Genomic DNA, 25845 nt, shown 5'->3' with positions numbered 1-25845 from the left:
TTAATTCTGTATAGTGTAATTTTATTTTTAACCATCATTTTATCGCTTTTTATTGTATAATAAGTGCATTTTATATGTCTATTTTTATCTTTTATTTGTTTACAAAATTTTATCCTGTCTTATAGATCATTATTATTTTATAGTTTCAGTTATAGACTGTTGGTGTGTTTTATTGCAGTTATTATGAATATGATGTCAGAGCCAATTCTCTTAATCTTGGATTTAGGGAATTGGCTAGTTCAAAAATGCCAGTGATAAGATTCAAAAAATGAATGGAAAACATCCAACATGCTCTTCAGTGATCCTTGAACATAATGGATGCCCAATTGGAAATTCAACTGCAGTGGCAAATACTGTAATGGGAAACATTTGCAGAAATCTCTGCAATAACATCATTGCTCTGCTCATTCTATCACAAGCAAACACTGTTGGGCCTGATGACATCCAGTGTGAAATTATTAACTACCTTTCAAGACAGTCTAAGGATCATCTTCTAAACTTATTTAATAGGATCGTTCTTGACAAAGAATTTCCAGATTCCTGGAAAAAGGCAATCATTCTTGCCTTCCCAAAACCAGGAACGGATCCTTGAAATCCAAGTAACTATCATCCCATTGCTTTGACAAGCTGTTTGTGCAAGTTTTGAAAAGTATGGTTATTGCTTGCCTCACATGGTATTTGGAAACAAATGGTTTGCTTTCCAAAACACAGTGCAAATTCTGGAAAAACTGATCCACTTTAGACCATTTAATCAGACTTGAAATGTACATCCGTGATGCTTTTATGAAATGCGAGCATTTGGTAGCAGATTTCTTTGATATTGAAAAAGAGTATGACGCAGCATGATGATTTGGCCTGTTGCAAGGCATCCATATCTTTGGTTTTAGGACCACCTTCCTGTTTTTATTAAAAACCTTCTTTCTAATTGCCGATTTAAAATTCATGTAGGATCCACACTCTCTCACGTATTGTGCCAAGAGGAGGAAGTATCACAAGGATCTGTTCTAAGTGTCACACTTTTTTTTGCCATTAAAATAAACTATCACACAACAACTTTTGCCAGCAATAAACAATGCCCTCTGTGTTGATGATTTTATGATATTTTGCCATTCATGGAATCTGAGGATCATTGAAAGGCAACTGCAAAAAGCCGTTGATCACCTTCACCTTAGTCTTTTTCTAATGGGATCAGATTTTTGTTTCAGAAGACCATTTGTATACACTTGTTGCAAATGTAATCTTCATCCTTCATCTGCAACATTTTCGTCAGCTAAGGATAAGATGTGTCAGAGGGCTTAACATCCTTTGTGCTTTTTCATCAACTTCATGGGGTGCAGATTGCTGTACCCTACTTTGGCTTTATGGGGCTCTCATCCATCCTAAACTTACGGTTCCCGGGTTTATGATTTTACTAGAGATAGTGCACTTTGTTGGTTAGATCCACTCCATCACCAGACCATCTGCTCTGCTATGAAGCATTTTGTGCCTCTCCTGTCCAAAGTCTTTACATTAAAGCAAATGAGCTACCTCTTTCTTTATGGCATAAGCAGTTATCCTTGCAGTATGCTTTCAAATTAAAATCCATGTTACTGCCCAGTTACCTCATGGGGACATCAGTCTTTGAGCCATGATGAGAAAATCTCTACAATACCCGTCGGACTGCCAACCAACCTTTTGATATTCGGATCCAAGGATTGTTAAGTGAACTAAGCATAACAGTAGACAATGTTGCCCAGTCACTAGGACAGTTCCTTCTACCCTGGCATGCTCATCTTCCATCATGTGACTTCTTTAAGATCTGAGAGAAGGTTACTATGGGATCAGATCCCGTAGTAACAATCCTTGCATCACATTAAGCTCAGTATTGTGACTTCTTGCCAGTGTACGCCACCTTCTTGCCAGGGTTTGAAGTCAGAATCATATGTGGATCAGTTGTTGTCCTCCCACAAAAACATGTCTAGCAAGATTCCCCAAGAAGCTAGTATTTATACCACAGTGTTTCACACAATAGAAATAGCCCTTGATCACGTTAAAGATAGTGAGTACCAAAGGATATATAGATTCATCATATATACAGTCTCTATTATCAGTGAGGTATAACCTTCATCCAGTTCAGTTCCAGTTGGTTTTTTCTCTCGTTACATCAGAATTTAACATTCGCTTCTGTTGAATTGCAAACCATGTTGGAATCAGGGGAAATGAATTTGCTGATACCACTGCAAAATCAGCCATTCCTCTGAATAATTATTGCCTGTTGGGCCCCTATACAGGCAGATAATATACACCAGATTATATTCTCAATGGCAAGACTTGGACAGGCTACAAATAAACTGTGCCAGATTGTCTGTAATGAAGGCCTGTTTATGTAGGTTCCGAACAGAAGAAGTTGTTCTTAGCATTAGCATTAGTAGAGGCATTTGATGCAAGAAAGCAAGCTTATGCAGCATCAGCCAAAAAAAAAAAAAAAAAAAACCCCACTTCCACTTCACCCCTCTGTTCGTTCAAAATACCTGTCCAGCTGAGCCTTAAACTTATTTAGGCTATCAACCTCCACCACAAGGGATGGAAGTCTGTTCCACCAACCAACCACCCGCTGGCTAAAGGCAAATTTCCGCACGTCTATCCTACATCTGTCTTTCCTCAATTTGAATTTATGCCCTCTCAGGTGATTTTTCTGAGCTAGAGGAAGAATCCCATCAGCATTGAGCATGCTTAAACCATTCAAGGCTTTATACACCTCTATCAGATCACCTCGCTGGTGCCTAGTCTCCAGACACTGTAATTTGCAAAACTTAAGCCTTTCTTCGTAAGAGCACCCCTTTGTTCCATTCACTAATCTTGTTGCCCTTCTCTGTACTCGTTCCAGCAGCTCTACATCCTTCTTGAAATGAGGCCTCCAGACCTGTATACAGTACTCTAGGTGTGGCCTGACCATTGCCTTATACAATGGAATAATCACCTCCTTATCCCTGCTGGAAAAATTCCTGTATATCATTGACAATACTCCATGAGCTACTCTTGCAGCCCGTCTGCACTGCTCAGAGAACTTCATATCTGCCTGCACAACCACCCCCAAGTCCCTTTCATTCTCTACCACTGTCAGTGTAGTACCACAGAGTTGATACATTGCTCTGGGGTTGCTGTTTCCCATGTGTAGTACTTTACATTTGTCAATGTTAAACTTCATTTGCCACCTCTCAGCCCATCTGCTCAACCTTTCCAGATCCTGTTGCAGCAGCATAGTGTCAGTAGTGTCCTTGACAACCCTGCCAACCTTTGTATCGTCTGCAAACTTGGACATTAAGCTTGATATACCATCATCAATATCATTTGTAAATACAGAAAACAATAATGGACCCAACACTGAGCCCTGAGGGACTCCACTAATAACATTAGTCCACGATGAGCAGTGTCCATTGATTACCACTCTCTGTCTTCTCCCCCCTCAACCACCCCTTTATCCATAGCAGCAATTTGCCTCCAATGTCACACTGCTCCAATTTGTGCAGCAGTCTTCCATGTGCACCAGCCTTTTTAAGATACAAGTTCAAGCCTTTTTAAGATACAAGATACAAGTTTAAGATCAAAAGCCTTTTTAAGATACAAGTATATAATATCAAAGTTATTCCCTGCATCCAGTTCTTTTGTGACTGCATCATAGTATCCAATCAAGTTGGTCAGGCAAGACTTCCTCTTAACAAAACCATGCTGTGTCTGAGCTATAACTGAAGTCTTGTCTAAATGATCCTGCAGTGCTTCTTTAACCAGTGCCTCCATTAATTTTCCTGGAACAGAAGTTAAGCTCGCAGGTCTATAATTACTTGTGTCAGCCTTTGATCCTCCTTTGTGAATTGGGGTCACATTTGCACATTTCCAGTCTATGGGTACCTCCCCTGAGTCCAAGGAAGCTCTCATAATTATGGCTAAGGGTTTGCTTACTTCCTTTGCTGCCTCCTTTAATATAACTGGATAGATCCCATCCACCCCGGGTGTCTTTCTTGTGTTTATCTTCAACAGTTTCTCCTCCACTTTACTCCCAGTTATTTCAAGATTCTGTAGCTTACTGCTAGAGTTGAATACACCTCTGGCATTCCCCTTGCTGAATAACTCCTCATGTGTGAATGTCGATGCAAAATATTCATTTAGTTTGTTAGCTACCTGAGCAGGATCATCAACAGTCTTAGTTGCTAATACACTATACAACAGTAAACAATCACCCACTGCATGTTCTGACACAGTGATGGCGAACCTTTCTGAAGAGTGTGTCAATTATTTTTATTTCTTTTTTAAATCCTCGGCTTTTGTTCAACAGTGACCTGTACTTGTTAAGTAATTCTGCCGGTCTCCTACTCTTAATATTATTAGTGCCAACGTGTACAACTATATCACCTTTTGTGCCCTTAAAAGATGATATTCGCTCTACAACGTCATCAACCTTTGCTCCTGGCAGACATACCCTGGTCCTGTTCCACCTATCTTTTTTACAAAGCATGTTCCCCGTTTCCCTGACAATAGAGTCACCAACAACTACTAGTTCCTTCGGGACCAGCGCATTCTGCCTTGGGGGTTGCCTCTGTGTCACGCGATGCCCAAGTGCGAGCTCTGGCGTTGATTAGGTCATAGTCATCTGAAATGCTCATTTCTGCTGAGGGTGGATAATCCACCTATGTGTGACTACTGTGAAACTCTTTTAACCATTGCTCATATTTTATCAGTGCACAACATTTGTTTTATTCATTTTATTAATCTGGTTGAACCTTTTACACTCAGCCAGATTAAAAAATATATTTGGGTTACCAAATATATTTTTAATGTGTTTTTGATTATCTTGACTTGGTGCATTATGGTCTTAGTTGCTAATACACTATACAACAGTAAACAACCACCCACTGCATGTTCTGACACAGTGATGGCGAACCTTTCTGAAGAGTGGGTCAATTATTTTTATTTCTTTTTTAAATAGTAGCCCGTGAGTCATAAGTTAGTGGTCTCAATTAGAAAGGGGGGGGTGGTAAAAAGGATGCCAATTATTTGGAAACATCAAACAATTTGTTAAGAGATCAAGTTGATAGTTGAATCTTTTTGGTTCTCACTTTTGAAATAATCCAAAAAAGGTTTGTTTCCTTTTTCATTTATAACTTTAACTTTTGCAAGTGAAGAGCTAAAAAAGCTTGATTTGATACCTTGTACTGCACCAGGTATTGCCTCTGCACAAAGTATTTGAATGAGCAAGGAATAAAATAAAACACCTTTATTTTGAAATATTTTTCATTAATAATTAACTCATAATTTGAAATATTCTTCATTAATAATTAACTCATAATTTGAAATATTCTTCATTAATAATTAACACAATTACAGATACAGTATGTGTAATAAAGTTGATAAAAGTGTATTTAATGCGAAATTTGTTGTTGCTTTTCAGACAGTTTCTTAATATTAGGTACATACTTCGTGTTCATTACTTTAATACATTTTGCAGTCAATTCATTTCCAAGTTTATTCGTGTTGGAAGATTTAACAAAATTCATTGAGGAAAACAATTTTTCACATGAATATGTGGACCCGAACATTGTGAGAAGAGCGTTAGCCAGTTTCCTCATACGTGTAAAATTGTTCGGTAAAGAATACTATGCGTTTAATATAATATTTTCAACTTTTAGTGTGGGATCTTCATTAGGCCTATCTGCATTACTTTCTGAAATTTTTCCTTCTACTTCGAAAATCAAGTTTTCAAATTCATTTTTCCACACTATGCTGCTTTGGAATTCAATTAATTCCATTTCTAAGTTGGTGATATCTGGCCACATAAAATCGTTTAGCTGCATTGTATCGTACTCTGCTTTATGTGGGCATAAAATAAAGCGAAATGTATTTTCCAAACTTTTAAAGTGATTATATCTCTCATGGAAAGCTTGTTTTATTTCTTGCAAAATGGTTAAATATTTTTTAATCGCATTTTCTTGAATGTCAAGAATATTTTCAAAATCTTTAGTGTTTTGAAAATGTTTTTGTAATTGAGGAAAATATTTCATGGTGCTCATTTTCAAATCTTTAGTAAAGATGTCAAGTTTTTTCATAAATATTTTGATATTTTCAAACATCATTAATGCAATTTGTCCATGTCCCTGAAGTTTTTTATTCAGTTCATTGAAATGCTGAGTGATATCACATAAGAACATTAAATCATTTAGCCAATTTATATTTGAAAATTTGTCATAACTATTCTTTTTTTTCATATAAAAAGAGCTTTATTTCGTCTAATAAAATGACAAACCGATTAAGAACTTGCTGCAACTGAGCCATCGAACATGGTTGTATGTGAAAATTCCAGAATATTGGCCTTAATTTCCTCTAATAATAGTGCAAATTCTCGCTTATTAAGACCTCTTGCGTTTATTAAGTTAATAACTTTAATTATTTTTTTTTTTTATAAATCTGTCATTACATATTTATATTTTATAATTGTTTAATATTTTCGATTATCTTTTCTCTCTGTTCTAATTAAAAAAAAGTAGGCCAATATTACAATAAACGCGTGCGCGTGGGTTACTTACAAAGCCTTCATGGGTCAGTATCTGACCCACGTGTCATAGGTTTGCCACCACGGTTCTGACACTTCATCTCTGGGTCATACTGAAACACCCAATTGAGCGAGACGCTGTGTGGTTGTATGTAATTGTGCTCCTGAAATATAATCATATAATTAGTAATTACAAAGTTAATAATAATGAGTATGTGATACTACACTATGTGATATCAGAAGATTCCTTAAGGTGAGTACTATTGACTGATACTAAATGCAAGCTTATCCTGCTATCAGGTAAATATACAAGATATACATATATGTATATCTTTTTAATGATTTTCTATGCAGTATGCTCTAAAATCTGTGAATTCAAACAATGTTCAGCAACCAAGGTCAATGCAAGATTTGTTTAGTTACCATTCTCAAGTCATCTCTCTCTCTCTCTCTCTCTCTCTCTCTCTCTCTCTCTCTCTCTCTCTCTCTCTCTCTCTCTCTCTCTCTACACCATAACTGATGTGATATCCCCAGAGACTGCCTGATGCTTTTGAAAGAAGTGGCCTGGGGCTCACATCTGGTGAGTATGGGCTTGGCACACCCAGGGTCCTGAGCTGGATATCATCATTCTTCTCTTTCTTGTTGGTGATTCCCTTCTACTTTTGACTCTCTCTCTCTCTCTGGGTGGGTTACTCGGGAACTTTTTTTTTTTTTTTTCCTGGTGCAGCATAAGCCTCAGGCTTCCTTGCATCATATGGATATTAATAATAATAATAATAATTACAGATAGTGGCATTAACAGCAAACACCAAAAAACTGAATGTGAGAGAGCTCTAAAATATTTCACTCAATCCTGCTTCCCTACACACTTCTTCCGGCTCATTTTTTGCCAGAAATAAGGTCACCATCTTTCACACCCTTCGGAAAGGGTTTTACCCTGCAGAAAAACTGTTTTCCATCCAAGCTCCCCCACCATAGTGCAGCATTCTGTTCTCAGGCTCTGCTGGATGTATTTTTATGATTTTGCTTGTCTTGAAGAGCAGATATTTTGGACCTACATATATTTATCTGGATTGAGAACTTTCAGTTGATCTATTTTGTCCCAATATCGCTATAGTGCCATCTGCTATTTTAACCAGTGGCTGAAGAGGATATTGTTAACCGCAAAGTTAATTGGCGATGAAGACTCAGAGGGAACCCCCCCTTCTGTCTCCATGACTAGGAACAGAACTAAGATGATTAAACAGTCTACACTTGCACCTAACGGCCAGGATACCATCATGGTTGATAACTCACCTGGCGAAAATGATGACGTTTGTGAGGAGGTGAATGGAGAGTGAGCCCCCATCTGCATCTAGAAAGAAAGCATTTATCAAGAAAAAAGCATCAAAGAAACCTGGAACCATGTGATTCACTCCTGCCCGATCTACCTTGACCACCACAACCAATTCTTCTGGCCCTTAATGCATCAACAATCCATCCAGTGGCTAGGGTATTGGAATTGGAAGAAGCCTACAAAGCATTCTTGATCTATGCCACTGTCACTCACAACCTTCATCTGGCATGCCTCTAACTACTGCAGTTCATTCTGTTGTCTAGCCCCCTCTCCCCACTGCTAGTCACAGCAGGAATTAAGTAACTTGTCAACCATACAGATATACTGACCCCAGTAATGATTCTGTGCTCCACAGGACGCACCATTGCAATTACATCACCAGTTTCTACTATGTGGCGAATCGAGAGCCATCTGTAGCCTTGCTCTGTTCATCCACCATGGCTCCATCTTCTCCTGCAATGCTCCAATGTGTTCTATGCTGCTCCAAGAAGACTTCATCAGGTGATAATCAACTTCTCTTGACAAAACTCCAACCAAAGATTCTTGCAAATGTCGACACCTCTTTGCAAGGGATAAACCACTTGTGCATCCATGGGTCTTCTTGAGGTGGGATTCCTGCCTTCACCTCTTCTCCTTGAAGTTCCTTTGCTGATGCTGGCTCTCCACCGGTGTAGGATTAAATGCTTTCGGGCTTTTTACTGGCCTGGGACACTCCCCAGGAGGAATTTTAACCACCCTTGACAAGTCCTTCTCATTGAATGGTTTCTGCTGATGTTGGTGAACTGAGAGGTGTGGGATTATATGGCCATTCAGCCTTCTGCAGGCCTGGGACTCTTCCTAGGCAGGATTCTTTCTGCTTTATCAGATGGACACCCAGTCTACAAAGTTACCTCCTGTTCCATAATACCTTCAACTCTACCCTTCATCTCTCAATAGTATTCCGTCTTGGCAATCTCCTGCTGCCTTCACTTATCTCTGACAAGTGCTTAGTTAAAATGACGTTCTTCGTCTGTTGACACTATACACACACAGCAACTCACAATGCATCCTTCAAGGCAGTCTTCTACCACACTTTAGCACTTTCTCTTCTTCTCTAACCCCTATCCCTTCTATAGGGATCTCCCACCTATGCATCTTGCACTTTTCCTGCTCCAACTTGCCTGGGGGTAGCCTTCCACTTTGCCTACCTCTGCTTCCTTCCCTTTTACCTTTCCTGTCCAACTCACTCCGTTCCTCTAACTTGGCCTCTCTCCTCTCTCACTTTGCAAGTGTGGGGGGGGGAGAGCGAGAGAGCATCGTGTCCCTTCTACCTTCCTTGTACTGATAGATGGATGGATGCTGAATGTCATATGGTGATCAAGCCTTCCAGTAACTAAGAGGCCAGTTGAACAACACACTAGTCACACATAATCCACACTACTCACACAGACTGGCTTTTCAGTTTTGTGCATACATCATAGAGTAGTCAATGTGGATTTGTGGGAAACAACAGGAACTGCTTGACAAATACTCCACCATGAAACACCCAATACTTATCTTCAGTGACAATACAGTCAAGGAAATTAAGATTTTCTTGACAAGTCTGGACGAAGCCTTCTCATGATGACATTCTTTGTTGCTTCTGCTCATCTGTGAGACTGTGTGGCCAAAATTTTGCAGATCTTCCTTTCCAGTAAATCTTTATGCAGAATTATGAATCATTTCCTTATTCATATCAAAATCATCAACCATCATTCTGTCAAATGATGATCCTTTGCAGCAATTTCTCCATTTCTTGGATCATCCCAAACATCCTCAGGTCTGTCTTTGTATCACTTATTCCATTCAAACACAGTGATATGACTTACTGTTTCATCACCATAAACAGTTTTTCACATTCCATACATTTCTGTTGCAGATTTTTTATCAGTTTAAAGCAAAATTTGATATTCATTCATTGCTCCATTGCAAAATTATGACAGAGGATTAATGCTACTAATGACACTGGTGTTACTTGAAACTTGTCAGCCTACTGGACAATCTCTGCGCCACCATCTGTTGGAGGAAGTTGAACTATAACATACCACTTCCTTTTATTTCAAACGCATCGAACATAACTTCAACATCCTGGAACTTATTGCCAAGCATCGTATGTTAATTTGTATGTGTTATTTTTGGTTTTTAGGAGCATTAACAACTAAGGCCATATTGCTCCGGGGATATGCGGTTGTCATTCCCTGACCTTTCCGCATCCTCCTTATTCACGGAGACTGGAGGCTGTCATAAAAGCTCATTGTTTTTTTGGCTCAATAATAAGATTTTTATCTCTTATTATTTAGTATGGCAACAACTGTAAATTGTATGAGAAAGTCTCTCTCTCTTTCTCTGCACTGTAATGTTTCTGATTCAAATTAGTTTTGTTCAGTAGAAATCATGAACCTTTATTTGTATGAAGTCAAAAATTAGGATATAAACTTTCAATCTGTAAATAGTTAACTTTGTATATTAACAATATATATCTTCTTAATTTTAGCCCATCTCATTTGCCTGCAGAAGAGTTCCATAAAGGGATTGAAATAGCCTATAAAATTTTAGTGAACTGAATACTACTGGGTCAAGGGCTTTATACTTTCTAGTATGTATTTATAAAATTACCACCACATGGTTGTGTCTCTTCATTTAAAATACTTCAAGAACACCCATATAATAGTCTTAATTAATTGTATTAACATTTTTGACCCTAAGATGATTTTTATACTCCTGTGCCTGCAGCACCCAAGCACATTAGGCCTATATTGTCAGCTTCATCCCTACTCAGAATACTGGAAAAAGAAATTCTGCCTATGTTAACAAAGCATCTCCTACCACAATCTTCACAGTGTCACTATGCATTTGCTAATATACATTGGGAAAAAAAATATAATTTATAGTGTCTTTTGTGCTTGGGTATGATAGATGTGTATACCTTGTTTTGTTGATAGATGTCTCCCCCTCCCCAAACATGACTGCAGCAGTGGGAAGATGCAACTTACCTTGACACACTACCTGCTACTTGTGCTGATGCCATGCTGATTATTCTTTTTAGCCAGCATGGCATGGGATGCTGACACTGGTTGACTTTGGTCAGCATATATGACGGCAAGCTATACATTTGCCTGGTGGGCTCTACTACCCTAAATATTTTATGCTGTTCTTAACAATCCCCCCCCACACACACACAGCGGAGGGGTGCTCCTTTGACCTCCATCCTTTAAATTCCTGTTGGAAGTCTTCCCATCATCTAGCACCTTATATGTCATTTATCCTTCAAACTTGAACTGTCAACCTCATGCTCCTTCCATCGTAAAAAATTTATTTATTTTGGCTCTCCATGGTAAACTTAGGCACTGACATGGTTCACCCTGCCAGAGCATCTAATCCCTGTTATCTGGCCTGGTTCCATGAGGCCAGATGAACGTGACTTTACATTACACTACATAAACCACATATCACTCACACTATCTGTCCTTTACAGGGTTACTGTATTGAACACAAGAGAAATGATTGTAGTGTTGTGGGAAACCACCTGTCCTGCTGATCCCAAACGCTATGCACTATGTATGCACTGACTGCTCTACTGTTAGAAATGTTTCAGGTGCCTAATCGTGCACTCAATACAGTGATAAAGCAGAATTAACTGTTCTCTAGGCAGCTTTTGATAACATTGACATCAAAGTACTTCTTGCACTGCTGAAATAATATTTTCATCTCCAAGGAAATATTCTTGCCTTCATGAGATTCTTACTCACATGCAAAACTGCATACTGTAGCAACAACAAATCAGTGTGCACTAGAAAAATAATGCTAGAGTGCTGCCCGTGAGGAATTTTGTCCAGATTGCTCTAGCTGCACTCATACCATTCAACCATTGCAATGAAGATATTTTAGTGTATGCTGATGACATGAAAATACTGACCTCCATCCTGCCAGGAGCTGACCTAACCAAAATTACCAGTTCTATCAATAATAGAATTGCTGAGTTAGCTTTCCATTGTGAATAGTGTGGGATGCACCTAAACCCCAGTAAATCTGAGGCAATGATATTCTCTTTAAAACCATCACTAGTTAAGATTCTACTACCACCCTCTTTCTGTGAAGCACAGATGCTGCTATTGAACCACAACAAAAACCTTGTGGTTATTGTTGACTCAAAGCTTAGATAACATTAGCATGTTCGGGTGCTGGCAACAAGAATGTGTAACCTTATATGGTGCACCAAACAGAACCGTCTATATATAAATGAGTCGAGAACAACAAAGAAATATATCAAGACTGTAATTTACCCTTCAGTGCTCTATGCAGTAGAAACTTGGGTGTCAGCAGCCATAACAGTAAAGGAAAAAATCAGTGCTGAAGAGTACTGTGTGCTCAAGTGGGCCCTTTATAAACATATTCCTCCACAGGTATGGGTGACCCAATTGGTGGGACAGATAGAGGTATAGAGCTACTTACGCTAGCAACCACCATAAACAGCAGAAGGCTCACAACTTCCACCAAACTACTAACTGGCATCATTTCATCCCCAAATTTCTGGGATCTCTGTACTCAATGCACTCTGTACAATCCTGGAGATCAGCCCCAGCACTGCTGCCAAAGTCATGTAGACTTAAACTGAGAAAAGATTCACACCAGCTACCAGCCATTCAAATATTGGAATCAGGTGGAGTGAATATGGAAAAATTTACAAATTTGAAAAATTACAAATCTGCATATAGCTGTCAAATCACAGAGCAATTCCCTACCATACTCAGTACATAAATTTGATGATACTCATCTCTGTGTGCTGACACAGATCTCTGTTGAAATAGTGCTCACCAAAATGTTACTTGTGGGTAATCCACAGCCAATAAAGCTGCTGTCTTCCAGACTGATTTCCCTATGCTTATCCAGTCCAATTGGTGAACTATCTAATTGGGACCTGGTACAAGATGTGATGTAAAAAAAAAAATAATGGTAATTGATAGTGACTGGCTCATTTGGTTTGCATTTCACATGGAAAATTGCAGCAGTGTTGTGGAATGTGGAAATGGCTATTTCTGTCAAGCATTACAATTGCACATTATGGCAATTACCTTAACTGGAAGTGATATCTGTGTATATTTTTCTAATTATATATAATGTTTTTGTAAATATCACACTTTGTATTTTATAATTTACCTTCCACTTTTTTGTAGGAAATTGTTAACCTGTTGCACCTAACTTTCCATTATCATTATTGTTAACATGATCTATTAATTCTATATTGTTATATTTCCAATTATGTGTTGATGTCTACTCATGACTTGTCAAACCCATACCTTGTGATGGGTATTTATTGCCCACTATATCTGGTTGTGTGCAATTAAAGATTATTTATTTATTTTCTTTCCCTTTCCCTAGCAATATTTAGCTGAGCTGCAGAATGCATTAAACAAGTCTCACAAGCCTGCATTAAAGATCTGCCCCATGAAAGGGCAAGGTGAAGAAGAAGATTATCCAGATGATTTTGATAGAACCGGATGCTATTTGGATTGTTATGCTGAAGATGGAAATCATGAGTCAGATTTTCGTACAAGTTTCCAGTATAGTAATCCACCACAGTTGGTTACAGAAGCCTCTGGGAGATCAGCTGCTGGTTACTTGCCTCAACCAGCACCTCAAAATCCACAATCCCTGAACCATTATAATTATCAGTATCCAGCTCCTACAAATTTAACTCATCCTTCTCCTCCTGCTCACATTTCTGACCGACCAAGTTATTTCCCACCTTCTTTAGGTCCAGCTTTACCTTTTAGTGAAGGACAACAGCTACCACAGTTTCATTTTCATGTTGCTGCTCCTGTATCAAAATCACCAGTTTTTACTAGGATTGGTGTATCTGCTCCATCAGATACTGCACATGTAGCTTTTGCTCAGCCTTCACCACCGGCTTCTCAGTCTCCATGGTCTAAATCAAGTGGTGTACCTCATGCATTCCAGATTCCTCTGCCTGCAACAACAGCTGTTACAGTGACTCCACATTCGTATACCCCATCTGTTTTATCTATTCCTCCACCTTTTGGTAATGACATTATACCTTCTACTTCTTTGCAGCAACCGATATTTCCTCCCACACAGGGTACTGTTCCAGAAGTAACTACAACAGGAAGCCATTTAAAGATTCTTCTCAGCACACCACCAGCCCCAATGTTAACTTCCTTAGTATTACCTGTTGGTTATTCACAACATGCTTCTGTTCAGACCTCTATTACTGTGCCACATGCAGATATTTCTGGTGAAAGTGAAACCATTGAAGAAAAAACTAGATGTAATAGTGATTCAGTAGAGGATGGTAGCTTTGAGACAGAATGCAATGCAGAAGTTGGGAAGGGTTTGGAAGTAGACTTCGCCCCTGCTATTCCTCTTCCAGCTGAAGTTGCTGTTCATACCGGAGAAGAAGATGAAAAAGTAAGGTCTCATATTTTTTCTTATTAAATGGTGATTACTGAAATACGGGGTGTCCCAAAAGTAGTAAACCCATTTTAGATTGAGATATTTCTTTAAATTATATCGAAAAATTGTTTATTTTGTTTCAGGTTGTTGTTGGGAAAGTGGAGTTTTCATATGAATGGGCAGAATAACGAAGGACATATTGCTGTTGTTGAACTGTACTTCACTAATTTGCCTAGCATTGTGAAATCTCAGCATGTGTACTGGCGAAAATTTAATGTTTGCAAAGCTCCCTCAAAATATGCGATACAGTGTGTTGACCAGTTTGATGTTTATGGAAACATAGGTGACAAACCACACCTAATGAAAGAAAAATTGAAGCAGCTGATAGGTCAATGTTCAACAGTCTGCAGAGATCAGTATGACATCATTCTAAAGAAATTGCCATACCTAATCTTTGCCTTTAACAAACCTAATCTTTGCACAGAGTTTAAATCAAGGACATATACTCATATCCTTGCAAGATTTAATTAGTCCAGCAAATAATGCCTATCGACTATACAAAATGGCTACAGTTTGCAGATGAGTTCCTGGCCCTAGTAGAATAACAAATTTTTTTTTCAAAAAACCTTTGCTGACTGATGAGGCAGACTTCCACTTAAGCGCCTCCGTAGCCAGGTGGGAAGGAGCAGCAGTGCGTAGCACACGCTTCTTGATTAGACCGGGGTTCGAGCCCGTCACCACCAAATACGGAGCATGCGGAAAGGTCAGGGAATGACCACCGCACCGGAGCAATATGGCCTTAGTTGCTAATGCTCCTAAAAACCAAATAACATAACAACTTCCACTTAACAGAGCTTGTAAGCAAGCAAAACTGCCATTTTTGGGTGCAAGAACAACCAAACGATTCTACTTCATGATGTGCAGTCTATATGGTCTGCACATCAAGCGTTTGGACCTTCATTTTTTGAAAATGATGAAGGAAATGTTCTTACAGTCACTGGTGAACGATATCAGCAAATGTTAATAACATTCCTCAGCTATTGCTGGAAGGTGAAAATGGTGAAAATATGGTTCCAGCAAGGTTGGAGCAATGAGTCACACATCCAGGGAACAATGGCATTGCTTTGAGAAATGTTTCCAAATTATTTGATCTCATGATTTGGAAATGTTGTTTGGTCTCAATGATCTTACAGTCCCAGGTTATTTCCTTTCGGGCTTTCTCAATGAGGGTACTTCACTGAGAACAATTATGGCTCTCAAGGAAAACATTCAGAACACAAGTCGGGATTGTCAGTAGAACTTCTTGAAAAAGTGATGGCAAGTGTAGTGTAGTGTCCCGAGTAAGACAGTGCAGAGTTCAAAGAGGCTGGCATCTGTCTAATATAATGTTTCATGCATAAATATCCAAAGTATGCACTTTCAATAAACATAGTAATTTGTCTTGTATCACATCATGTTCTTTTGCAATCTTTAAAACAAATGGCCTTACTAGTTTTGGGACATCCTGTATTATTTAAATTTTTTTTATGCTTAACGCTTAACACTTTGCAGTAGGAAAGTTGTTCATACAATGTGGCATTTATAAATCATGAATGATTGATTCTGGGTTCTTAAGCTGTTCACTTTTACAAGGCTGGAACAGCCACAGGTTTTGGGTGTCTTTGAAAATTTTGAGGGTTGTCACTTGCTAATTTTTCTATGGCGAACTTCATCATTTTGCTTCAAATTATTGTCTTGGATTGGGGGGGGGGGTAATCTTGCAACATGCTTGAAGAAAGGTAGCACAAGTTCCTAACACAAATTAGGAACCATTGCTTTAAAGAAGCTAATTTTTTTCTGGATTTGTGTAAGTCAGGTTCCTTCAAATAAACTTCATTGTGTATGTGCTATGTTCTAGAAGAGGTGATGTTACTTTGCTACTTTCAAAGATAATGTAAATGTAATATGAGTCTAATTGAGGTGTTTAAAGCTCTGAATGGATTAAGCATTAAATGCATTAAGCATTAAATGCTGATGGAATCTTTTCTTGTGCTCAGACAATTCACATGATGGTGCATAAATTGAAATTGAGGAAGGATGATTGCCAAATAGATGTGTGGAACTTTCCTTTCAGCCAATGGGTAGTCTGAATAAATTTAAGGAGGAATTAGAAAAATTATTAGAGGGGTTGGACAGATGTTGTGGGAAGTTTTTTTTTTTTTTTTTTTGTGATAAGCTTGCTTTCTTGCATAATTTGATGCTAATAACACTAGTAGGTTATATTTCCTGTTGAAAGTTGCAATAGGAAGAACTAATACCGGTTGGGCTTTTACACATATTTGACTAATTGTTTTGTGCTAAGAATTAGAAAAATTAATTAAATTTTTTTTTTATAAAGTCTATTAACTATGTATTTAGATTTAAATGTATATGTTAGTGGATACATTAGCATTCACAATGTCAGCAATTGCTTTGATACCTGGCAGACTTCCAAAATTTAAAGCTTATCATGCAGGCTTTTATTTTTGCATGTCTCACCCCATTTCTTCAGGAATTTTATTCTGATTACAAAATCTAAAATATTATATTCACAATGATTTAATTTCTTAATTGGTTTTTATTTTTGAATGTCAAATTTATGCATTATTGCATGGCTGGCAGCCAACAAATTGCTGCTCGAAATTGGTTGATATGGTCAAGTACAGACTTCAGAAATAACATTCAATTTTATTTATTTTTTAAAATTAATTTATTTTTTCAAATTGATATATCAGTTATTATAGATAGAGGATATATCAGTTTTTCTAATGGTTATCATTTGAGTAATTATATTTATTGTTTGGAGTAGGAGTATGGCAGACTCCTATCAGGAGCTCATATTACTCTTAATTATGAATATTGCCCATTGACTTCCCCTTTTCAGCCAAAAATTTCTAAAAACTAATACAAACTATCATCAATAAATTGTCAGATTTTGACAGTTAGGTACTTTATTTGGCTCATAGAGGTTTTGGCCATGTGCAATGATCTATGAAAAAATATATTTAAATTGAAATGGTTACATGGTGTGTAGGAAAGTTTTGTATTGCTTTTTGATAACTAGTGCCCCCAGATCATTTACCCAGCAGTGGACAGGATCTGTTGGACTTCCAAAAGGTATGATTCTTGAGTGGCAAAGACCAGTATTTTTGAAGGTCTTTAACAAATGGGAAAAACACATTGAAAACATCCATGAATAGGTACAGCTGTGGAGTGGATTAGATTATCAAGTCAAATTGATGCCAAATTATGGAACAGTTAATCTCTGTATTTAATATGGGAATGCCAAAAGGTATCAAGGCAAGCACTATTTGAAGAACTGTATAATGAATGCACTTTGGGACTATCCAGAAACTGTGGCTGTATTGATGTCAACAGTGCGAAGAATGAACACTGTGGATAATTTGTTGGGTCTGATGAGTCTCAATTTCCACTTTTCAACACAAGTGGAAATTGGGACACCTAAAACAGTGGAAGAGCTGTGTACATGGAGGAAACTGCATCAGGAATTTGAACTGTTCTGTTGTGTACCAAAAATATATCTGTGAAACCATTACACTGCTACAGTAATTGCTAGAGGAGGCGTAATAGTGTATGGTATGTTTCTTTCTGTATCCTTGGTCTCCTGATCCCAACATAGAGGGTATGTAACTTAGCATTGGATGGGCAGTGCTAACTGACTTGCACAAAATTACCACTTTCCCGTAATTTGCAAAATACTAGCATAGAGTATCACTAATCAAAAAATTCCTGTAATTTATGCATAGCCAACTGGTAATAATTTTCCAAGCTAATCTAATATGAAATAAAAATACCCATCAACAATGTAATGAATGGACGGTGGACATGGCAATTCTTACTTTTCAGAAAAGAAACAAAATCTTGCATGGAAACTTTTTGAGATGCTACCATGGGGAATCTTATTGACTATAAATGACTCAAATCTGATGATCAATAGATTTGTAGAGACAAAACAACTTCTGCAGAAACTGACCCCATAATAATCTGAAGAAAGTTCTGTACCTTAAGTGGAAAGATTCAACAAATTTAATTCTTGATATAATGGAAAGGAAAAGATCTTTTCCCTCTTATTATTGGCATTCCCAGGGGCTCACATCTGGATGGGCTTGGCTCACCCAGGGTCCTGAGCAGGATATCATTCTTCTCTTTTTGGTGATTCCTTTCTACTTCTGTCTCTCTCTCTCTCTCTCTCTCTCTCTCTCAGGGTAATTCAGATTTTTTTTTTTTTTTTTTGGCTGGTGCAGCATAAGCCTCGGGCTTCCTTGCACCATATGGCCAATAATAATAATAATATTACAGAGGCATTAACTGAAACCATTTTTGCTTCCTTATCTCTCTGCTATGAAGATTCATTTTGTTATACCTATACAAAGAGGATTATGGAACAATGTAACATTGCCTTTGTTACTAGTCAGTTATATTCCTATAACCTACCATTTGATCTTGGTAAGCTAAAAGGAGCCCAAATTCCCAAAACAGTTATGGCAAACCAGATGGCATTTATTACATAATACTCTGCCACCTTAGCTTCAATTCCCTATCCACCTTATTGCAATTTTATGTGAACAAAATTTTGTAGCATCTAGTCTTTTCTCGCTTGATGTCAGTGTCGAGGTTCAGTTCTATGTCAAGTATGGAGATCGGGATTCTTTTCTTCATTCGAAAGCAAAGTCCTTGGAAGATCACAGCTAAATCCAGCAGGATTGTCCCTGCGATGACTTGAATGGGTGCCGTGGACACAGTGTGACAGAACCAATGGCATGGATCATACTTCTTTGTATTGATTGGAGTTTCTCTCTCATTTTTACAGTAATCACTCGGTGAAACCAGGTCCCGGCAGCGTAAGTTACAATCGGCAAGAATACAGCTTTGTAATATAAGAGGAGTGTCTTGCGAGATGGTCCCCACTCACATCTAGAAATCCTAACTATGGATGCGGTGAAGTTTTTGACTTTTGCACTCAAGTGCTGCAGGTGGGGAAGAAATGACAACTTGTGGTCTTTAACTACTCCTAGGACTTTGGTTTGCAGGACAAGTGGTAACTGAGTGCTGTCTATCCTGACCCAAGAGGGGCTTCTGATGTCAAGCTTCATTTTAAAGATGATCATATTTGATTTTGCAGGATTCGTCTCAGTTACTGAGCGAGAACAACCGGAAATAGTGATGGTGAGGTCATCTGCAAAGGTTATTGTTTTTGTTTTTAAATGCATCGTTGAGCCAACTTTGTAGGACCATGTTCCAAATTAGGGGGCCCAGGACTAACCCCTGGGGGCACCCCTATGAACAGGCATGGAGATCTGTTGATGCTTGGATTTGACGATAATGGTGCTTTCAGTAAAGTAATTTCTAAAAATCTTGTAAAGATTGGTGGGACAATCTGCTTGACAGAGGCATTGGAGGCCCCATTCCCACCAAACTCTGTCGAAGGCTCCCTCAAAGTCGGCAAACATGGCCAGCTTATATTTGGACTGGAAAGTCTCCAGATGAAGGACATGGGCAGAAAGGGCCTCCTTGCTGGATCTACTCTCAGTGAAGCCATACTGTGCTGATAATATCAGGTCTTTTTAACAGTAAGAGGTATGTTGCCCTATAGGACATCAGTCTCCCAAGGATTTTCCCCAGGTTGGCCAGCATGGCAATGGGACTGAAGGACCTGGGTACAGTCAGTGGTTTCTTGAGCTTGGCAATGAGATGAAGAAGGGCCACCTTCCAAGCCAAGCCTTAGGAAACTAAGAGAGGAGAAGCATTTGTTAAACAATTGAAGAATTGTTTAACAAATGCCTCTCCTCCTCTCAGTTCCCTAAGGCTTGGGAAATTTAAAGAATTGTTGGATGAAGACATTCAATTCAGTCAATTCCAGGACATTTTTTATTATTTATCTTTTTGAGTACCGTCTCTAATTCTTCATCTTGAATGGGTCAGCATTGTCTGGTGGGTTGTATGCAGCGTTCTGTTGCCTAATGGTTTGATGCTCTGCAGGTCTTCTTAGGGGTTTGTCCAGAATTATATTAATTGAGTCAGCCCAATTGGTGGTTTGCGTTCAAGGGGTGTCTGAAAACCTGAAACACATGTGAAGAAAATTTTAAAAGGGTGTGCCAAATTTCAGTTTGCATCTGCACACCACATATCTTAGGAACACCCTTGCTCACACTCATACTTCCATTCATTCTTACTAGCATTATTTTCACCTATTCTATTTCATTCTCACTGAACTGTTACCTCAGGCCTCACAACCAACTATTATTTTTCAGTTGGGATGCAGTCCCGGCTATATATCTTGCGTGCCAGGGAGGTATGCAGTGGGTGTGTTGATGTTGTTAGTAGTAAACTTTGTGTTAGTGTTATTCTCTAATTACTGACTAATGTGTATTTCATGTTCTCAATCTCATTTATACATTCATTCACTCTCTTTGACCATAACTTCATATTTGCAGCCTTTCATCTAAATTTCAATTTTGCTCAATCACATTCATTCAGTGCCCAGCACATTCACTCACTCACTCACTCGCTCACATTCATTCAGTGCCCAGCACATTTACTCACTCTCTCACATTCTTTCATTTATTCATTTCATTCGTCCTTCTTTCATTCTGCATTGCAGCCCCTTGCTTACTAATGTCTTTCAGCTGTTGCTGCCCTGCCTGTCTGTACATCTCCCCCCCCTTATGTTTTCTTAATAGGTATGGGGATCCCCCAGGTCCATACACAACGCAGGGTAAGTCTGGTGGGGGTAATCCTGGTCAATCCAGTTTAGTCAAAATCTGCTGACTGTCAGGGTGCTGGATACAGCCACCCTGTCAGTTTTTAGATGTCTTCATCTGGGTATGATGAAGGACTTGGGCATTTTAGCTATTGGTTATTGGTTGGTTGCTGGGGAGGCCGAAATTGCCCTTCTTTGGATATTTTTTCACATTTCAAATATGTTTTGTGTGAAATTTATGAAAGCTTTATATTTGTCCTCTATTATGAATAATTGTTGTTGTTGACCCCTGGGAAGGTGGCCAATTTCTGCTATTAACTGAGTTCTAGGGCAGTCATATTATACATTCATAAGGAACGCATGTCTTCACTCTAGCCACAGGTACAGTTTGGGTCATCAGTCACCCCTAATGGCTTTGAATGGGTTGAGCACGCTGAATTCTGATGGGATCCTTCCACTTGTTCAGATTACGAACCTAAGGGGGCATAAATTCAAATTAAGAAAAGACAGATGTAGAATAGATGTGCGGAAATTTGCCTTTAGCCAGCGGGTGGTTAATTGCTGGAAGAAACTTCCATCTGTCATTGTGGAAGTTGACAGGTTAAATAAATTTAAGGAGGAACTGGACAGGCATTTGGAGGGAATGGTGTGTTTTTTTTTTTTGGCTGATTCTGCATAAGCTTATACACTTGCTTTCTTGCATCACATGCCACTACTACTACTACTAAGAAAGTTAATTTAGCCTTTAGAGAGCCGTGACCTGTGAATACAAATGTTGTAAAAAGTCCAGGGGCAAACCACTCCGGTGACTTTGGGCTAACCATTGCCACCTGTGGAAGAGACCTTTTGGTAACCAGACCTATGGTTTCTGCTTCCAATTTGTTTGCAATAGCTCGTGGAGCTTTGTGCCTATTTTTTTCCTTTCAGCCTTCATGTTATTAACTGTCATGGGCTATCCCCAGAATTTCTGTGGGTATGCCATTCTTTAGTCTGTAGTACAAGCCTCTTTTGGCTATTTCAAAGTGAAGTGGGTGAGCACTAGCCAGCTCCTGTAGTACTGGTGGGCTCACAGTGCAATATGCTCTGTCGATAGGGAGAAGTATTTTTCTCTAAATTGTCTCTAATTTTAGAAGTAGTAGTAATAGAGGAATGTGATGCAAAAAAGCAAGCATATGAGCTTATACAGCAACAGCCAAAAAAAAAAAAAAAAAAAAAAATTCACACAACTATTCCCTCTAAAAGTTTGTCCAGTTCCTCCTTGAATTTATTTAAGCTATCATCTTCCACAATGACAGATGGGAGTTGTTCCAGCAATTAACCACCTGCCGGCTAAAGGCAAATTTCCAAACATTTATACTACAACTGTCTCTCCTCAATTTGAATTTATCAGGTTCGTAATCTGAGCATGCGGAACAATCCCATCAGAATTTACCCTTAATATCATACTGCTTCAACCCATTCATGGCCTTATACACCTCAATCCTTGAGGTTGTCACAGACATTCTCTCAGATATGCCAGACAAGCTGTACTTGCTACCTGGGAGTCTAAAATGCTGATAGAACTGATATTCGGGTGACACCCAAGTCAAGTGGACCCAATTTTAGCGAAGTCCGGATGGTCTGTGACAGTCAAATCCTCTGCTTGCATCTTCACGATGGTGGGACTGTTAGTAATCCTGGGTATAACCTCCATGCACAAGTACATGGTGGGTGACCACCCAGGTGTGAACCAATGTAAGCAGGGGTCGAGGTGTGGTGCCCACACCACATGGAGGAACGCCACCCCTCTATGTTCCCAGGCAGCACTAGGTGGTAGATGACTCTCATCAACCGGTGAAATACCACCACTTTGCTTATTGGAGGCTTGAAGTGGTGGAACCCATGTTTAGTCTCCAGAGCTAAGTTCCGGTCAACCCTTCCCTATCTCTTCCATCATGCAGTATGATTGATGACTTTTGAGGTTATGATGAACATTGTGGCGAGATCCAATATTCCTTACATTTCGAGGGTACAGCTCTAAAACGGTGTTCGCAGGCCGGCCGCTAGTTAGTACACCGGACTGAACCTGTTGGTAACTCTCTAGGAGGCTTTCGGATCAGCTAGTGTATAATCTTGCTACCTCTACTCTGCCAGATAGTGACTGGAGGGAGTCCGAGTAGTGTGTATGTGGGGAGCATTGTCGAGGCCATGTTATGTCAAGGATCTGGGTATATTTTTACCATGTGTACGCCATATCCAAAAATTTCATTACTTCATACAGCATGTCCCACCCACTTTATCTTACTATTGAATACACCATGAATTGTCAAACTAATGGAGCAAGCTTATCTGCGAAAAGATCTAAACCTCCCAAGCACTTCCTAATTCATTTCACAAATATACATGGTCTCAATTCTAATCTCAACGATGTCCATTTCCACTTGCAGTCTGCTAAACCCCATGTACTTTTTCTGACAGAATCTTAGTTATCGGTTGATTCAACTACTGCTCATCTCAGATGCCCAAATTATTCACTGTATGATTCTTTTAGCCTCAAAGGTGGTACTTGTGCATATGTCCGTTCTGATATTTCCTGTCAGAGACTTGGCAATTTGGAATCTCCTCTCTTTGATCTTCCCTGGCTTAAAATCTCTCTACCTCATTGTGTCAAATTCATCTGTTGTCTCTACCGTTCTCCCAACTCCACTAATCACTTGGAGCTCTTTGACTTCCTCTCTTTGAAACTTGACTTTCTCCAGTCCAACTTTCCTAACAGTGAGGTAATTTTCCTTGGTGATTTTAATGTTCACAATTCCAGCTGGTTTCCGTTTTCTAGTCACACCGACCCAGCTGGTCGAGATGCTGAGGCTTTTGCAATTACTAATGATCTTGCACAGATAGTTCATTTACCTACAAGAATACCGGACAGTCCTAATCATACAGTCAATACCCTTGATCTTTTCCTCACAAACAACCCTTCTAAGTACACGGTCGAAGTGAGAGATCCTTTAGGCACTTCAGATCACAACTTGGTGATTGCCTCTTCTCCTGCGTAGCACACGCTTCTTGATTAGACCGTGGTTCGAGCCCGTCACCACCAAATACGGAGGATGCGGAAAGGTCAGGGAATGACCACCGCATATCCCGGAGCAACATGGCCTTAGTTGCTAATGCTCCTAAAAACCAAATAACAAATAACAACAGCCTCTTCTCCAATGGAACCTTTATCTCATGGCTATTCCCAACCTCGTGTTGTTTGGCATTACAAGAATGCAAAATGAGATGACCTGCGAGACTTCTTTTCTTCTTTTCCTTGGTCGGATTACTGTTTCAAAACTTCTGATGTCAACGTTTGCTCAGATCGTGTCAGTGAAATTATTCTTGCAGGAATGGAATCCTTTAACCCACACTCCACTTTAAAATCTCTTCCTTTATCTAAACCTTGGTTTTCCAATAAATGTGCTAAGGCTGTTCAAGAGAAGAATGTTGCATATCGTAATTGGCTTGTTTATAATTCTTCAGTGTCATTTTCTGCCCACAACAAAGCTCGCAACAATTGTAAAGCAGTTATTAACCAGTCCAAACTAGAGTTTGAACAGGCTAAGAGTAGAAAACTTGCTTCTTGCTCTAATGATAGCCGAGCATTCTGGTCTCTTGCCAAAGCTATTGGCTGCAACTTTTGCCCATCTCTGCTACCACCTCTGTCCAAACCAGATGGTTCTGTTGTCACTTCAGCCAAGGATAAAGCTGACTTGCTAGCATCCCATTTTTCTTCCAGCTCATGTATTAATGATCTTGATAAAACACCTCCCACCATTCCCAACACGCTCCATTCAATGCCTCCTGTGGTCTTCCGTCAAAAGGATATCAGAAGGATTTTGATGAATTTTGATGCTAAGAAAGCTATAGGTCCTGATGGTATTTCTCCACTTGTTCTCAAAACCTGTGCTCCTGAACTTACTCCTATTCTTTGCCGCCTTTTTTCACTTTCTTAATCCAAAGGTGCTTTTCCTTCTGCTTGGAAATTTGCTCATATCCAGCCAGTTCCTAAAAAGGGTGACAAATCCCTCCCATCCAACTATCGTCTCATTGCTATTACTTCTACTCTTTCTAAAGTAATGGAGAAATCAATTAACCGCTAACTCTTGAACTATCTAGAAACCTTCCGTCTGATCAACGATCGCCAGTATGGATTCCATCGGTGTCAACCCACTGGTGATATTCTGGCTTATGTTACCCATTTATGGACTAATTCAATGGAAAGGTTCGGTGAAACATAAGTAGTTGCTCTTGACATCTCAAAGGCTTTTGATCGTGTTTGGCATAAAGGTCTTCTAAACAAGCTTCCATCTTATGGTTTGCCAACTGTTTTTAGTAATTGGTTATCCAGTTTTCTCTCTGATCGCTCAGTGAGGGTGATGGTAGATGGCTCTCTGTCTTCTAATTCTCCACTAATGCTGGTGTCCCCCAAGGTTCAGTCCTTTCCCCCACTCTTTTCCTCTTGTATATTAATGACCTTCTTCCATTGACTGGAAATCCTATCCATAGTTTTGGCGATGATAGCACATTGCATTCCACTTTCCATTTTGAGAAACCTTGTCCTGCTCAATCAGCTTCAACTTCTCGAAAATCTGCTACCAATTCCTTAAATGCCGATCTTCAGGTAATTCTCCAGTGGGGAAAAGACAACTTAGTTGATTTCCACCCTTCTAAAACTCAGTCTTGTCTTATATCTCGCAAAAAGGATTCTTCTGCTCCTATGCTTATCTTTAGTGACACTCTGATTTCTAGGCAAAATGATATATCTCTTTTGGGGATTACCCTGACTTCTAATCTCTC

At 39.1% G+C, this 25845-nt stretch overlaps 1 protein-coding gene across 2 annotated transcripts in view; it reads left to right on the top strand.

Annotated features, from left to right (window-relative positions):
* LOC150083174 (E3 SUMO-protein ligase RanBP2-like) overlaps window positions 1-25845 on the top strand; it is a 621501-nt gene that overhangs the window by 331457 nt on the left and 264199 nt on the right. The window contains exon 21 of one of the 2 annotated variants that reach the window (XM_090377888.1): window positions 13257-14303. The exons of the other annotated variant lie outside the window; for it this stretch is intronic. Coding sequence (XP_090234014.1) covers window positions 13257-14303 — 1047 coding nt within the window. The remainder of the gene's footprint in view (window positions 1-13256; window positions 14304-25845) is intronic. 2 annotated transcript variants of the gene reach the window in all.

This window comes from Mastigoproctus giganteus, chromosome 7 (assembly GCF_048544385.1).
Source record: "Mastigoproctus giganteus isolate SK-2022 chromosome 7, ASM4854438v1, whole genome shotgun sequence".
In the NCBI taxonomy this organism is placed as follows: domain Eukaryota; kingdom Metazoa; phylum Arthropoda; class Arachnida; order Uropygi; family Thelyphonidae; genus Mastigoproctus; species Mastigoproctus giganteus.
The sequence above is the reverse complement of the archived record's forward strand: the minus strand, read 5'-3'. Positions and strand labels throughout refer to the sequence as shown.